The sequence below is a fragment of the Anopheles merus genome, chromosome 3R, assembly GCF_017562075.2.
Source record: "Anopheles merus strain MAF chromosome 3R, AmerM5.1, whole genome shotgun sequence".
Taxonomy (NCBI): domain Eukaryota; kingdom Metazoa; phylum Arthropoda; class Insecta; order Diptera; family Culicidae; genus Anopheles; species Anopheles merus.
The window spans coordinates 45,439,620-45,458,183 of NC_054084.1; the positions used below are offsets into that span (position 1 = coordinate 45,439,620).

General features: G+C 38.5%; 2 protein-coding genes across 2 annotated transcripts; one reads left to right on the plus strand and one right to left on the minus strand.

The window, feature by feature from the left end:
* The first annotated feature begins 6,695 nt into the window (after positions 1-6,695).
* LOC121595741 (trypsin-1-like) lies at positions 6,696-9,441 on the plus strand. The gene is made up of 3 exons (XM_041919939.1): positions 6,696-6,802; positions 8,594-8,761; positions 8,838-9,441. The coding sequence occupies exons 1-3, from the start codon at positions 6,696-6,698 to the stop codon at positions 9,439-9,441; spliced, it is 879 nt and encodes a 292-aa protein (XP_041775873.1).
* Positions 9,442-9,818: 377 nt separating this feature from the next.
* Positions 9,819-11,776, minus strand: LOC121597824. Its single transcript, XM_041923987.1, has 3 exons — positions 10,902-11,776; positions 10,357-10,834; positions 9,819-10,284 (listed from the first exon to the last, which is right to left on the minus strand). The coding sequence occupies exons 1-3, from the start codon at positions 11,576-11,578 to the stop codon at positions 9,868-9,870; spliced, it is 1,572 nt and encodes a 523-aa protein (XP_041779921.1). The 5' UTR covers positions 11,579-11,776; the 3' UTR covers positions 9,819-9,867.
* Positions 11,777-18,564: the final 6,788 nt, after the last annotated feature.

The following is an 18,564-nucleotide window of genomic DNA, read 5'->3' on the forward strand; positions in this document are numbered from 1 at the left end:
AAGTGTAAAGCAATTATGTTCAACCCCAGTGGCAGACATGTTGAAATTTATAAATGAAAAGAAATATCCTTGAGAATCCGTTTATCACCATTGAAGAGGTCTATGACTAGTATTATAACTATTTTAATGTTAAAACAATTGCATTTAATTTCAATTCTATAAACAAACGTATTCTATTACTCTATAAACGAACCATAGGGCAGCAAACTTAAATAATTGAAGAAATAATTTTAATCCCCATTTCGTGCAATAAAATAAGCGTTGCAAAGAGGATTTCTTCTAACGTTGTATTTCGTTTTAAAAGTGAGGGAGGTAGTGCAAGGTTCACAATTTTAGCATTAAGCATGCATGCATTAAGCCTAAGCAACTCAACGGTAAGCCGACACCTATGCCATAATGATGATGTAAATCCTACTAACACACATCTCACATATGGTTTCTGTCTCATGCAGAAAAGTTACACATAACGGATTTCTGCTACAAAATGGCATAATCCTTTTCATGGAAATCTTGAACAGAACTTATTTCTAACGTACCAGCTGTTTAGATTGTTTTTTCCTCTTGTGATACAGCATCTACACAGGTCAACTGTTAATTCATGTTTAGTAAATCAAATGAGCAATTATACATTTCTAATACATTATTAGTTTAACAATATCATGTAATGGGTTCAAAGATTGAGTGCGCCGGGTCTTCTATTCGCTGGACTGACTATCTTGTTATGGGTAAAGTTACTGATAGCCAAGCGCTTAAATGGCTCATGGTGCATTGACATTGTTTAAGGGATTATACATTTCAGTTTTCAGGCAGATCAAGGTGTATCGATCTCGTTGGCAAGATATTTTACAATAAATATAATCTGTACAATCTGCCGCCAATACATCAGTGATGGTAAGCATAACACGGATTAGCGCTCTTGGTAGCTGGAAATGAAATTGAGGTCCAATTATACTTATTACGCCATACGTGAAAGACGGAATAAAAGTATTCGTACTTTTGTACAACATTTCTATCTAAATGTTTAACAAATGTATTATAATATTTAAAATAAAAATATGGTTATAAGGTTCATAAAACATATGCTTGTGATGTTATAAAATGTTCAGGAGAAAAATGAATAAAAGTGCACCCAATGAGGCATATTTTGATTATATATCGCGTGATGTGATGTTGAGCTTCAGAGAGTAATTTACACAATTTCATGTTTCCCCTTCAATAACAATTCAACTTGACTTTGCCTAATGGACCATTTCCTGTAAATATTGAAAAAGCCGCAAGGTGTTGTAGTACTTGGTATCAAATTGAACGGAAAATCGGAGAAACCTAAGAGTTATTTCTGTTTGATTCATGAAAAAGCTTACACGACAAACGCATTGCAAGAAGGAAGTAATGGAGAATGGCACGGTGAAAAGAAACAACCAAAAGTCAAACTGACATCCTAATGGCTTGAAACCCTTCATTGCCAAATGGAGGCGCCCAGCCCTTGGTGTGTTTTTATGTATAAACCATAGAGCTCACACACCTACACAAATACATTTCATTACACACGCACACTTGCGCATTTTTTGTGTAGAAACAAATTCCATCGCTCTACATAAAGTGACGCCTATTTGTACACACTCCTCTCTCCTTGGCCCTTTAGTCGGGTACCATCAGTTCCACCTCTTTGTCTGTCCAACCGCAGACAAACTCTCACACCAATGGCGGGCGGCCTAGCAAAACACACTATGCAAACCAGCGTTATTTTGGTTTAATTTCAAAACCTCAAAACTATTTACCACTCACACCTGCCACCGTTCGTACCATGGTCGTTCGCTACCAATTCGGTTCACCTCGGATGTTGTCCTTTTCATCGGCAAACGTTGCTGGTGAGTGCTAGTCAACCCAACCGGTGGCAACATTAGTGTTGTTGGTTTTGGGAAAGCCACCCCATTGAAGCCTCTTTCACTTCCTTTCGAGTTGCATTTAAACGCATCCGAGCTCGTGCTTTATCATCAGTTTTCTATTAAATGTTTAGAAAGCATTACGTTAAGAAATGACGATCACTGACTACAAATACGACATTGATGATAAAATGGACTGTAAATATGTATATAAATCAGTAACAATTTGACCAAAACTAAATTGCAATGTATAATATCGATTGTTCATATCACTTTAAGCCTTGTTTCACATGTGTGATCGAATGCACCGAATTCGAAACAAATTTACTCATGATTTTCGCTTTTGTGACATTTTTTAAAATAAAGGACACAAAAGAAAACCTTGCATCAAACACAAAAACATACATATATGCACATATGCACTAACAAGCTTGATAAAAAATCATCTACCTGCCCAACGTTTGAATCGAAAAGGCGATGAAAATGAAAAATAAAATTTAATTGCCACCAAAGTCAGCAGCATGGAAAAATGACCAGTATTTAACCAGTTCAAACGTTGCCAATGCGTTGGATTCCACAACCTCCAAAACACTACTGCTCAAATTTTGCTGTCATCATTTCAGGCATTTGCAAAACAATACAGTGTGCTTAAGGTAGAAATACAAACTTGGCTTGTATTTAAAATTAAATTCTATGAATTATTTCATTTTGAAGTACGCCTAATTGGCTACGACGACTGATATGGTAAACTATTGAAAACAATAAATATGCTGAAAAAAATCAATATGTATGAAGCTTTCTCCAAAAAAATAATATTGCTAACACATAGAAAAACAAATTCTTTCATTTGATTATAATAAAAGAATAAATATCCACGGAGAGTATTAAAACTTTCCTATGCTTGTAAGACTCAATAAAAATAATGTTATAGTAAAATTTAATTTAAAATATTTTAAATTTATTTTGTTTTTGTTTTACTTAAAAACTAGATCAAATAGTTTATAACTAGTGAGTTACAGACGATGCGTGTGTTACATGTTGGTATCCATTAAAACGCACACTTCACTTGATCCCTCGCCCTGGTCAGAATAATGAGCGAATGAACGCAGACTCTCTTCTACCGAGCCGGAAGGTTGCAGCAAACCCTCACGCATTACTACCACCATTAGCTGTGGCAAAATGGTTGCGAAGCTGCAACAACCTTTCCACCTCGCTGAATGTTCCATCACGGTATAAATCGTGTTAAAATAATATGCTTTTAATTTGAAGGATCCATGAAATACTTTTACGGACGGTCATTATCATTATGAAATCAACCGAAGTGATCCTCGCACTTCGGCACTTCGGCACAGTCAAGTCCTGCCCTGGCAGGAGTAATAAAATTTGCGCTGAATAAATAAAACAGTGTCACCGTGGACGGTTGCTTTTCATCCGCCACTCTTTCCCCGGTTTTTACACGCCAATTTTTGTCCATCCACTTCTACTGCTGAGCCGAGCTTGTTCGCCTCAGAACAAAAGGATGGCCCGAACCGAAACGGTACAGCGTGTCAGCATGTTACCAGTCAGTAAGCGAACCAGTCCATGATTGTATGCCAGGAGAGGCGAAAGTTTGCATGAATAATAAAAAAGGTAAGGGAAATTAAGGTACCGCCTCTGGCGTGCTGAATCAAATCAGCAATGGGACAATATGAGGATACAAGTAGGTTAGTGAAAATTGTAGTAAAGTAGGAATAACAGAAATATTTTAGCGAGTCGTCACACAAAGATTTATTTAACAAAAAATCATCAATATCTCTGAATAATACAAAATTTTAAATAAATCAAATATAGTTGTTCAGTTTTGCAGTTGAGATAAATATTAAAACTGCATTAAACACAACTTAAGACACAATAAGTTATTCTATAACATTAACATAAAACAAAACCTGAAGCTAGTCTGCAGTAAGGCACACACGATGCACAATGCTTAAATATATAAGAAACTACCTATACCTGACCATTCTTTATCAAAGCCATTCAAAACAGAACAGCACTATCATGTGCCTTCTAAAACAAGGCTCATGTAAGCAGTCGAAAGAACGACATGGTACCAACATCTACGAGCCATCATCAGATCTTGCTAGCCCTATGATGAAGATCGTTTCCCGCCCGTAACGTAAGCCATGCATGCGAAATAAAAGCGATATTATTCTTGCATAGTAATGCAAGTAATGTATTCTATGTTCGGGTTATTTTAGGCAAACCGGCAGGAAAAACTAAAAGTGATAATGAACGAAGATTGTGACCATCCTGAAATTCTTGATTTTATTCGACCGGTGGAAGGTTTTTCACAGCTTTTGTACTGTAAATAACCTTAACATTTCCCCGACATTTCACTTAGGTCAAGCATCTTATACCCTCGTTCATCGTGTCTTCTGAGTGTAGATAGGCAAATCACGAATTATGCGGCAAATGAACCGATATCAGCAATGGCACGCAGTTTTAATTTATCATATGCAGGAGTTGATTTCCACTGCGTTACATTAATATATAAGAGTTTACGATATCTTGTGGAGCCTTTATTTGCGGACAAGAATCATGTAAATAAATAAATAAATAAATAATTAAATAAATCGTCAGTTTTTCTTTAACAAAATAATATCATAACCGTGGTTCATGACGTAAACCCCTAAGCATTTCAAAAAAAATTATCAACACTGCCTTATTCTACTTTCATTTTATACCTGTACAGGAGACTCCCGAGATACGGCTGTATTTAAGTGGAATCCTACATCGTTTATAACCGGGGTATACAAGTAACAATAATATATTGTATTTGTAACAATTATCAATAATGTATTAATTTCATAATAATACTCTTACATGTGCTCCCCGAGATACGCGGCACCTCTTTCTTATATGCGGATTCGATGGTACGCGGATTTCTTAATGTGACAGCTGCTTTAATAAATTGTACTGGTTTGCTATGTCAATTGTCAGATGTATGTTTTCACGTTATAAAATCAAAAAAATGTATAAAAAATACAAGACATCAAAAAGTTATAAAATTGTAATCTAAGAGAATCTTGAAACGTTGGAGGTCCGTGATTAAATGTTTGAATCTGATTAGCTTACGTGCCTTAAATAATCATGCACATATGATCATTTTTTGTCAATCGCAGTCCTATTTCGATCCCGTATCTTTTTTTCCTTCATCGTTTCATTGTAATAAACATTAAATATCTTCATTGCAAAAGTGGACTCGAAGGCACTCTTTTTGAACATGGTAATATGGAATCTAAAAGGAGTTTCCTAAAAACTTGAAGAAACTTCCCTTAAGGAAGTGTCAAGGAAGTGTCCCAAAATTATGCTCACCACTGGAAAACCCAATAAGAATTAATTATTTGTCAATAGTGGTATTGTTTTATGAATCAAAACGCCTATCCGTGCAACTATACATCTCGCCAAATGGCATCGCTCCGAAATAACATGTTATGATATTCGATAACAGGTCCATATAAAACCAATCTGTTTCACAGCGAATATTTTCACGCCATGTGCGGGCGCGTGATAAATTTGGCATTTCGTCAGATGTCATCGCACCATACAAGATGACAGCTGGATACATACACTGAGGTGTGAAATGTTTAAGCCATGTTGATTTTTGCTATTTTTCACTCTTCGCGGCGTGAAATTGTCTCTTTAAATCTAGTTGCACGGTAATACTAGAATTTTTCACAACATGGGCAAGTATATTCAATTAAATACGACTTTCATTAGGACTGAAATGATGTTGAGTAAAGTAAAACGCGATTTTAAAAACATAATTAAATTATATATATTAAATCATATATATTCGGGCCGGTCTGGTGGTACAGTCGTCAACTCGTACGACTTAACAACACGCCCGTCATGGGTTCAAGCCCCGAATAGACCGTGCCCCCATACGTAGGACTGACTATCCTGCTATGGTAACAATAAGTCACTGAAAGCCAAGCTCACTTCACTAGTGGGTACAGGCAGGCCTTGACCGGCAGCGGTTGTTGTGCCAAAGAAGAAGAAGAATTAAATTATATGCGTAATGCGTAAAGAATCAAAATTGCATAATTTTTTTTTTTTGCATTTTATTGTAATTGTCCACATTGAGCTCCACGAAACCTTACTATAATTGCCTTACCCTCTGCAAGTTGTTTTGTCTGGAAAAGTGCAATGATTATCGCCAGTAATCAAATGCATTCGTATAGAAAATTATAATTTACGATAGCGTCAAACCCAGCATTGGGTATATTGTTCGAAATGTGTTCGAGTTAAACGGCCGGGATAACCACTGCATCACTGCAATCATATTTTTACCGGTTTCGACTTCAATCGCTCATCATCAGATTTATTCTCTCTCATCATTCGTAATATATTATTGAATCATTGTTTGCAAAATGTAGGCGATGCAATCAAACGTTCCGTTTTACAAATGTTTCACTCGACAAGAGAAGATAATCCTTCTTAGTGGAGTATCGAAATGTATCAAAAATACCAAAAAAGTGCTCCTTGTTTTACTAGCGGTGATTTAACTTTTTCATCATCATTTGCAATGCGACCCCCTACCTACGCTAGAACAATCTATGTTTACCCATAACAGGAATGAAGATTTATCTAATGAATAAATTCCCTGTTCAACGCATTGTGTGAAGAAAAATGACATCCCATTCTTTACCAACACGCAATCGGCGATTCAACGACTAAACGATAACGGCTGACCGTGAAAATTGTTTGACCATGGATGGCTATACACGAGACATCATCACATTGCATGGAGCAAAACCGACAACAGCGACAATGTGCAAGTGGATCATCGAACACATTGCATCACTGGGTCCGCAACCGCAATTGCACAACAGACCAGCAGAGGGCAAACCCGCCGGGCCGGGTTCAGGGACAGATGGGTAACGGAAAACTGCCTCCGACGAACGAATGCATTTATGGAAGATCTGCAAATGAGCAAATAATTGGATGAAGCTCGAACAGTCGCAGGCATGAACAGTGCCGGTGCGTCCCGTTTTCAGTACACGATCCAACCACACACGGAAGCGCGCTCGCCCGATTCGAACGATGCAAGTAAAACAAGGGCAGCATAATTGCATTTGTCGCTGTCGGCGATGTTTCATTCCATGGCAGCAACCGTTCCGAACACCTATTACTGCTGGACGAGAGAGAGAGATAGAGAGAGTGTGTGTGTGTGTGTCGGGAAAAGGTTTGTCAGCACCATCAAAAGGAAATTCATGCCGCAACTATGCCTGTCTGTCGGTGGCAACGCGGGAGAGAGAGCGAAAGGGAGAGTGAAAACAATGGTACCAATCCAACACGACCAGCAGAAGAAGTAGAAGCAGCCGAATGTGATGGTGACAACACAAAAATGGTATCGTATTCTGCGGCACGCGGCTTTGAGCGCAGAGTAGAAGGAAATTTTGACACCCATAATTATCGTTATCCCACGGGATGTTCAAAGTTGCAAGTATGAACACACACACACCCATTGAGCGCATCGAACAGATATCGTAATCGAATGCAATTTAGTGAAGAGCTACAAACAATAGTGAATACTAGAGAGCAATGAACGGCGACGATTGTTTGAGGTTGTGGGTAACGATATTGCTAACGATAAATTATGTCCGGCATGTGTATCAATTGTTAGGTTGATATGATGACCATCGTGGTCGTAAAGTATCAATTTATACTGATTCTAAGTATATTCAAGATAAACAATACGGCCTTTTGGACCGTTCCTACTGAATCAAAGAAAGTATATTCAGGGAAATCGCTAATGGTTAGGCAACACATTAAAACATACCTTTAGTCCAATTTCTTTGAGCAATTTTAATTTTAAATAACTTTTGAACACGTTATGTTTCTAGTACTTTGGATACTCTGCATATGAGTTTGAAGGAATTTTTTTTTTAAATACCGTTTAAATCAATGTGCTTAACATGCTTACTGTGTATTTCTTTAATCATTCTTCTCTCCGCTTTTATTATTTACAAAAAGTTACACCTTTGAAATCATAGTTTGTTTATATTATACAATGTATTAACAATTTTAAATAGACAATTCGAAACAGTTGAGTAAATCCTAAATTCAAATCAAACGAAGAATCTGGGGGGGGGGGGTAGCTGAGTATTCTGCTAAGAAACAAGGAAAATAGTAAAAAAGCACAATTCTAAAATAATAAAAATAAAATCAGAAACGAATTTAAATTTCTCACTTAAGCTCACATCAGTTGCAAAAAGTATACGACGATATAAAAAGTTTTTAATACAAACTGTCCTTGTTGGCCCCTCGTTGTTTATCTTTGAATAATTGGATAGTGTTGTTTCACACCAAAACTAGTATTGTTTTCATATTGTTCCTCTTGTTTTACAATAAAACAAAGTGCAATTCATTTCATTTTGCTGAAAAACAAAATTATCACCGAATCATACGCAAATGAAACAAGTGAAACAAAAGTATATTTTAAAAAGGTATCACACGTCAACTTGACCTCAAAATTTGTCCCAATTATTTTATCACGGGTTAAAAAGACCCCCCTGAGGGAACGACAGTTTTTGAACACGCCACACGGTATATAAAACACAATTGCAGCAGCTAGTCGCAGCAATCAAAATGAACCTCTGTTTTACAACACTTTCTTCGGTAGCCGTTCTTGTAAGCTTCACAATCGTTTCTGTCGTGGGTTGCAGTCGATCGGCAGAAAATTACGATCATACGAACGGGGAACGAATCGTTGGAGGTGTTCCAGTTGATATTCGGGACTATCCGTATCAAGTGTCACTGCGTCGTGGAAGACACTTTTGTGGTGGATCTATTATAGACAGCCAATGGATACTAACTGCAGCCCATTGTACTAGGTAAGAAATTTGCCGGATAACCAAAAAATAAACCATCATAGCACAGTTTAATTTCATCCATCAAACTAATCCATAGAACCATCAACGCTCGTAACCTTTGGATTCACGTCGGATCCTCTCATGTGAATGATGGAGGCGAATCGGTTAAAGTACGACGAATACTGCACCATCCTAAGCAAAATTCTTGGAGTGATTACGATTTCTCACTACTTCACCTTGACCTACCACTTAACCTTAGTGAGTCGGTTCAACCGATTCCGTTACGTAAACCATCGGCAAGCGAACCAAGCGGTGAACTATCGGACGGAACACTGTGCAAAGTGTCCGGCTGGGGAAACACTCACAATCCGGACGAGTCCGCACTCGTATTGCGGGCTGCCACCGTTCCCCTTACCAACCATCAACGGTGCAGTGAGGTGTACGAAGGTATTGGAAGCGTTACCGATAGCATGATATGTGCCGGGTATGACGAGGGTGGCAAAGATTCCTGCCAGGGCGATTCTGGTGGCCCGCTCGTGTGTGACGGTCAATTGACTGGTGTAGTGTCATGGGGCAAGGGATGTGCCGAGCCGGGATATCCGGGAGTTTACGCAAAGGTTTCGACAGCGTACGAATGGATCGAACAAACAGTTCACACCGCGTTGGCATCTACCGATCGCCCAAATGTGGAAGCCTTTTAATGTCGAATCATTTTAATCCCGGATTTACCGCGAGCAAAAAGTTACACATGTCCGGTATTATGGATTATCTTTCACCGAGCTGAACGAATTATGACCGGAATGTAATGGTGTCGCATGTAGACAGGGCGACTGCTGCGAATATCAAGCTCTTCTATCCTTTCGTTTAATTCCACCGTTTGTCGAATATGAGTAGCTTGTGATATGTTTAATCGAGTAAAACTATGTAATATACTCGCAAGTTGTATAAAAAAGAAACAACGGATATAAAGGATTAATTTTGTTTTGAATGAAAATTATGCTATTTGACTTATATGCAAAACTGACATTTTTCTTTCATATTTTTTCTTGAAACATTTTAAGACTAATTCTTCGTCTGCTCAGTTGAGATTTGTATTTATTATACGTTTCGAATAATCCCGATAAAATTTACGACTCCTTATCACCATTCTTGGGGAACATTGTATCAAAATCATCGCTGGTAGCCCGAATGTAGCGTGCGGCAAAGCTTGCAGCGGTCAGCGATATCTCTTCATCAGACTTAGTAAGATCAAACAACTCACCAAACTGTTCTACTGCAGGCAATATTTCACTGGGAGGAAATTCATCGATCGATCCCAAAATATCATGAATCTCAGCGATTGGATCGTAACTTTCACGATAGCTTGGCTCACTCTGAATGGTCTCTGAATGGATGACCCTTGTAGTATCACTACTTATGCTTGAACATTGTTCCTGAATACTACAATCGACGTTATCCAATTCATTGTCCGTTTCTGTAGTGCTCATTTTTTCCCAACTTATAGCAAACTCCGGAAATATTACATTATAAATTTTCTTATAATACTGCAATTAAAAGGAAACATATGTAAATACCGACTTGATAGGGGAATTTAACTTCAAATGCAACTAACATACCTTAGGTTGAGCATACGTCAATCCTCCAATCGTTATTTTTTCAATTGACGAAACAATACTCTCATCTTCGTTAGTGCTTTTGTAATCTTCTGATCCGAATAGCTCTTCCCGAGTTGTAGTCGATGCGTCTTGATCGCAAATCGCTGGCTCTGGCACAGGTTCTGGTAAACATTGATTCACCACAAACACATTACACTTTGACAAACTGGCCAATGCTATGTGCACACCGTCTTCCAGCTCATCCGCTGGAGAACAGTTTGGTACGGAACCTTCCGGCTCTAGCTGATTGCCATCTACTAAAGAATGCTTTGACACCTGGGTAGAGTGACATTCATGGCGACCGAAATGCAATCTGCAAATTTCTCGCGTCATCTCAACCGTATCCAAACACTCGTTATATTCGCTTATAAATTTTAAAAGCTCTTCATACTGATTCACCAACCACTGGATTGCCCGCTCGTCTATTCGTTTTTGCTGACTAAAATGGCCGTTTTGGAAACGATAAAAAGTAGGCTTTGTTTGCACAACGACAGCACCACACTTACTCTACTGCAGTTTTAACAATTTGTTCCATCTCCTTTATAATACGATCCTTCTCCTGCTTCATCCGGCCGGATACTTCGCGCTCCAACTTTGCTCGATAGTAGCTGGCGATCTTGCACAACATGTCCTTCGCTTGTTTCCGTACCTTCTGGCACACAAACTTTCCCCACAGTTGCCTTGCTTCTGCATATGAACGATGAAGATTACCCTTCTCTTCCCAGAACCGTTTTTCCAGCCTTGCTTCCATCTCTTCCAGCAATGCGTCATAGCGCTTACGTTCCTCGTCCCTTGCAATGCCAATTTTCTGGCGACAATCAAATTTTATAAAATCCACCTCATCCGAACTGATGCCAGCTGCAGCCGTTTGTTTCAACCGTTTTCTCCAGTACCCATCCACTCGGTGCGAAACGTTTCCACCGATCTGAAGAATGTGTTCGTGTATCTGTCCACGAACTGCTTCGGTGTCGTGTCGTGACTGGGTGCTATGCTCGTCCGACAACTCGAGTCGATCCGGTTGCACTGCTGACCGTTGACTCGGCTCCAAAGTATCAATTACAATGTTTGCCAACTCCGGACCTAGCTCTCTGGCCATTTCGGAAACCGTCGGAGCTGTACCGGTTCGTAAAAAATATGTACGACGACATAATTTTGATGGTTTCATTTTCTTGCCGGAAATCATTGTAAGTTTATGACCAAATGTGGCTGAGTAAATAGTCGAAACTGTGCCAATTTTTCGTATTGTTTTCACTCACACATCCAGAACAAAGTGATTGTCAACAACAATCACTAGTGGCTGAGTATTTACAAGAAAAAAGAATAACCCGAAGATCACTAGTGACAAGCGCTTTAAGGGTTTTCACGCCTACTGCTGTTAAAACTTTTTCTATCTCCATAAATACCATCGTTTGCTGTACACCAATGGAAAGCCAAACAATAAAACCCTATTTTCCTCATTTACAGTGACCGCTATAATAAAGTGCCCACCTCTTACAACTTTACATTTACTTCTTTTTCATGAAATAAGAGGTTATTGTACAACTTTTTTTACATAATTCATTATATGCTCATTAATGTGCAGTACGAAATAGTGACCGAAATTAAAAGTATGCTTTGAGAAAAATTGATTACCAAAAATTACACAAAATATCTGTAACAAAATAATGGAACCATTTCAATCATTCTAGAGAAATATTTTTCAAATATTTAAAAACAAAAATAATGCAATACGATAACTACTTTTCTTACGAAAAAAAGGAATAAATGTAAAATTGTAAGCAACAGGCATTTTATCATGCCAGTCACTGTAATACGAACGACTAACAAAGTCATTGACATCTCTTACTAAATTCACTACATTTTTAATCGAAATTTTCTCTAGGTTACTCACTTTAAATTGTGTCTCGACATCCTTCAGAATATGTTTTCCAAGGATAACTTTCTCTCTATGTTGGACTTAACCGTTCACCTTTGGAGATACAAGGTATAATCCATGTTCTAGCGGCATTTGTTCCCAGCTCCCAGCTGATATCTTCCATAGCATATGCCACACTTGCACATGTTACTGATATTGAATGCCATGTTCTAAATTAATATCCCCATGCATGTGTTGTTGTTTAATAAGAAATAACATATTATGCATGCACATACAGCCAAATGCTCTTCCATCACTTTCGCATTCGTTTTAGTATCGCAGAGCAAACGCCGTCTCAGCAGCTAGAAGTTATTAGTCATGGCTTCTCGAAGCGCTCCATATCGAACGAATCGAACCATGTCCACTTGTCTTCGTTATGGCGCTTCGTTATCAACGACGATGTTGAAGTAGGATAATGCGGAGCCAGGGTTGCTTGTTTGCAGTGTTCTAGTGTTTCAGCACGCTCTCGCTGTTGATGCCTGAATTCGACTATGTAGGCATCATTTTCTACCGTGTCTATACATCGCCACCCTTAGCATGAGCGCCGGTTTATGATACGATGTTGTTCCATCCTACCCCTTGTGTTATGTTCCATCACACCCGCCAAGATCAACAATGGCTAACCTCAACACTCAACGCACCACCACCAACACCATCCAAAACTTAGACCCGTAAGGCTACACTTTACTTCAAACGAGCTCACCTTGAGATCCGGCTGACCTGTACTTTGTTTCTCCTTGCAGGCCAACCTCGACCGGGTTCCTTTTTCGGTAATTGAGATACACTCACGGGTACAGCAACTGACTAGTAGAGTATCGACTAGTAGCCCCATTCCAGGAAACGGTCGAGAACCCGGTGGGCCTATACGGGCAGGAGATTGATACGCAAACATCGTTTCTCCGGCATTTGTGGCTAAGCGGAAGCCAAGGAACAATCTTCCGAAACACCCACACACACACACACACACACTCACACTATTTGCCGGGAGGAAAGTGGGATGGAATAACACCACACCGATGGGATGAAATTTGCATTCTAATAGATGACGCTCATGACGGACAGATGGCACCTTTCCAGTGTGTGCATAACCTGGGACTGGGAAGCCATGCAAACAAACTCCATTGCAGCTGGTTGGGCAAATCCAATCTGCGTCTCGATTGAACCAAGGTCTTTGAAACAATCGCTATTACGCTACAAACGACTAAATAAAAATAAATATCGGTAAGTTGGTGCTATGGTTTTGGTATATGATTAATAAAGAATGTATTAAATGATACATACTCATACATCCCGGGCAACAATATCCATCTGATTCAGGAACCAACTGCGGTTCCATTAACTTTTCATTGTTATCGGCGTAACATGTTTAATATTACGAAGCTTTGCATCCATCGCAATAGATGGTGAAAATTAAAATGAATTTCGAATAGTCTCCTTCGTTTGGACGTAACGACCTACGCGGGCATGCTGGCCTATACAGGCTTTTGTATTGAATAGTATTGAAAGTGTGTTATGCAACTATTAGTTGGCTGTTTAGTATACAGTGGAACTCCTCATAACGAGGACTCCTTATAACGAGTTTTTCGCTTAACGAATAAATCCTAATGCTCTACAAATACTCCTCTTAACGAGTAAAATCTCGCATAACGAGCAATTCCATTTTTGTTCCCGATAAGAAATTGTGATTTTTTCGAGAGTTTCAATACTAAGAATCATTAAATATCAAGCTATTTCCAAAAGGGGCAATGTATAAGTATGGTTTAAAAGTAGTCATACAAATCACAAAGTCATACAAAAATCGAAAAACGCCGGGGCGGGATCAGATAGCGGAGATCAGATCAGATTTTCTGATCAGATAGCGGAGCTGAGAGTTTTTGCTGCGCTTATTCATTTATTTATATCTACAAATGTCCGCCTCGAGGGCTTAACAATGTTTCTTAATTACTAAGGAAAGGGTAAGTATGAGGAAGAATGAAGACGAGAACGGAAGAGTGATAAAGGAGTGTTAAAATCGAACAAATGATAGTATGATTTAATGCAATCTGAGCTTTAAGGAATGGGTCATTTTGCTCATATCGAGTTAGCCGGGTTGGAATATAGAGAGGTGGCCCATTGGGAAGATGGTGGGAAGGGGTATAAAAGGAAATGGCAGATAAGAGATAAGGAACATCAAGCTCATTAAGGATGACGCTGGCAATAAAACAAGCTTGCAAGTGCGAGTGGCGAGTTTTTATCGAGTCCAGACCCAAGAGTCGACAACGATGTGGATAAGACGAGATTACTGCATTATCATGACCCGAAAGAAAACGCCTCGTGGCAAGTCGAGTAAATTTGCGTTGAACACCATCCAATCTATCAATATCCTGCACATTATTGGGGGACCAAACTACACAAGCGTAATCGAGAATGGGGCGTACCCAACAACAATAGAGAGACTTGAGACACAAGGGATCACGGGTAAAATGAGACAAACGGGTAACAAGGCCCAAAGTACGGTAAGCTTTGCTTGTGACAAAGTCGATATGGTCTTTCAACGTAAGCTTTTCATCCAACCAGACGCCAAGATCTTTGACGGAAGTTACACTATTGATGGGAATATCCCTCAACGTGTAGTTCCAAAGTACCTTACGGGTGGAACGACCAAACGAGATGGCGTTGCATTTTAGGGGACAAAGACGCAAGCCATTTTGTTCCCACCAAACAGAGAAAGAGGAAAGTACATTTTGAAGTTCACAACAATCTTCAGGAGAAGAGACAGGAAAGAAAATGTTTAGGTCATCCGCATACATAAGAAGACCATTGGGGGGAAGCACTTTTACACAATCATTTACAAACAAGACAAACAAAAGGGGGCTTAAAACGATCCCTTGCGGGACACCAGTCAGGCCCACAAAACGGTTTGATAGACAATTTAAAACTCGGACTCGGTAAGATCTTCCAACTAGATAGGACTTCAACCAGGCGACCATAGATTAATTAAATGCAAGTTTAGCAAATTTGGCCAATAACAAATTGATAGGAACGCTATCAAATGCTGCCTTGAACTCAGTATAAATCGTGTCCACTTGACGACTAGAGGCCATGTTGTTGGAAATGAACGAAACTAGGGACATGAGATTAGAAGAGGTCGATCGTTTGGGCATAAAGCCATGCTGGTGAGGTGAAATATAATGCGCTACACGCTTAAGGAATCAGAAGTGAATAACATATTCGAAAATCTTGTCCGAAGCACAAAGTAATGACACCCCGCGATAATTTTTGGCATTAGTTATTTCACCTTTCTTATGTACAGGCACTAGCCATGCACATTTCCATAACATTGGAAAGGAACCGGAATTTAACGACTTTCTAAATAAACGATACAGTAATGGGACAAAAATCAATACGCATGTTTTAATCACAGATGAAGGAATACCATCGGAACCTGGAGAGAAAGAGAGCTTGAGCTTAGATATAGCCATAGCAACAACATCCTCATCTATTGCGACATCAAAAGAAGGAATGATATTTGATGGTGTATGGGTGAGGCCATCCGACAAAGACAAGGGACAAGTAGTTGGGACAACGAATACGCTTGCGAAGTGTTTGGCAAATAAATTACATTGGTCAGCGGGAGAACTGGCAGACTCGCCGTCCAAGGAAAGTAGGGAAGGAATAGTATTAGGGTTTACCCTGGCATTACAGTACCGCCAAAAAGCTCTCAGATGCATCGAGAAGCGATCTTGGAGCCTAATTAAGAATGCGTTGTGACGCCACCGGTTATAAGAGCGATACGCACTAGCTGCATATTTGTATATACGCAAACAATATGAAGTACGTTGTCGCCGATATAAACGTAGTTTACGATTTTTATCTGCTCTAAGTGCTCTTAAGGTTCGATTAGACCACGCAGGTGGTTATCGACAGGTGGAGTAAGTGAGGTAGTGTTTTCAGTTTAATTGCTCCATTTCTATCCTTCTTTTTTGACAATACCGGAGGTTCTCTTCGGCTTCGGCCGTGGAAGTGGGCAGGACATGGATTCTAGTGTGTAGTGTACATCCCTAAGAAGTGTGTGTTTCACAAGTGTGAGGTGTAGTGATGAATGTGTTCTTGCATGAATTATTGATCTACAGTGGCCGGCAAAATAAAGTGGCCACTACATACAATTTTACATGTTTAATTTTTTTTGCTTGAAAAATGAAGTTATTGTACTGGTTTATTTTTTAAAACATTGTTCTTCATATGCTTAAGAATGCGCAGTACCATAGCATGACAAAAATGAGAAGTTTGCTTCAAAAAAATATTATTTTTTTCAAAATTGATAAAAATCATTGTGCCAAAATAAAGTGCCCACTTTATTCATTCTCCAGAAAATATTTTTATTTTTTTTATTTTAACAAATATAATACCAAATTAAAAATGTATATGCATTTTTCTCGCATTCTTTACATGTTCGAGGATCTTTGACGTAATTTATTTTGTTTTTATCTGCACATATTTGGCGTTGGTTCTTCCTAAGAGTATTTCAGAGCATCAACATATTTTGTTTTTCTTAATCACGTCTTTTTACCACATTTGCATTAAAATGTGCACACTAAATCTCGATAAGATTAAAAGTAAGACTAAGTGAGAGCCATTAAAGGAGTTTTATTCGATTTGATTAAAAAAAATCTTCGTGTATAACTTGAGTCGTCTTCTTGTTGTAACATCAATTTATTTACTAACTCCGTATTTTTCACAGAAAACAGATAAATTCACATAGTATGCTTATATAGGTATTAGCTTTCATTACGCGGTCGATTTAAGCCATGCTCCCCACTTCTCGTATAGGAATCCCCTCCCTGGTCATCACATTGCACTTTTCATACATATTGGTTTGTTATATCGCGTCTAGATATGTTTGAACATCAGTTCTAATTTGGACTCATCTGTCCAAATATCAGTTTTTCAACAATTTAACGATATATCTGCATGTTCTTGATCATATTGAAGCCAATTGGCTTTGTTAGTCTTGCTGTAGATCGGACAAGGACCTTGAAGGACGCCACATCTAACGGACAGTCAATTACGAAAATGGCAATGTGATAGCTAGGGAGTGTTAATCTTTAGGAGTAGCGGGAAAACTGGTATGAATCGAAAATACAACTATGGCTGATACCTATTTTAACATTCTTCTTCAATACTTTGGGAAAAAATGGGTTTTGGAAACTAAAAACATGTTCCTACAGGCTAACATCTCAACACACATAATCAATACAAAAAACATTTCTCAACTAGTATCGTATAAAACACCTTGCTTGTCCTCCATAAAGTCTAAATCTTGATGCCATCGAGAATTTGTGGCAGATTACAGGTGCCAAGGTGGATAAAACTGGTGTAACAAACAAATAAATTTAAATTTAATGCTCATGATAACGCTTGAGAAGAATCAGATGCAAAAACTAGATGCAGAACTAGATAAACCTTTAGAAATTGAAAAAAAAAATACGCCAAAGATTCTCGAACATGTAAAGAATGCGAGAGGAACGCATATAAATTATAAGTTGCGTGTTATATTTGTTCATAAACATATTTTCTGTTGAATGAATAAAGTGGGCACTTTATTTTGGCACAATGATTTTATCAATTTTGAAAAAAAAATATTTTTTCTTGAAGCAAACTTCTCATTTTTGTTATGCTATGGTACTGCGCATTCTTAAGCATATCACAAACAATGTTTCAAAAAATAAAGCAGTACAATAACTTCATTTTTGCCAGAAAAAAATTAAAAAATGTAAAATTGTAACTAGTGGCCACTTTATTTTGCCGGCCACTGTACTTGCTCTTGAAGGCGAGAATTGCAATACTAAGAATTGATCAATGGATTACTGTTGCCACTTGGAGGTGTTCCGTTTGGTTGTAATGCATGTGAACCTCATATACCTGCAATTTGTTGACCTGTAACCTGTAAATTCACTTTTCATACAAATTGCAAGAGCCTCTATCATTAAAAGTTTTTCGCGTAACGAGTAAGTCGTTGGAACGGATCAACAAATACGTATACATAGAGAGTATATAATCAATATTACATATATTGAGTGGAATTGTGAAAAATTTTCCCACAAACAACAAAGGGGTTTGAAAATTTCACACTTTGGGTCTTTATTGATCATATTGTTATTCATCACCATTCAAAATCTTTAGCAACATGATCATAAAATAATCCACGATCAATGCAATCCGTGGTTGCAGAGTAACATACTGCAAATAGGTACCTAAAAAAGGTTATGTATTGC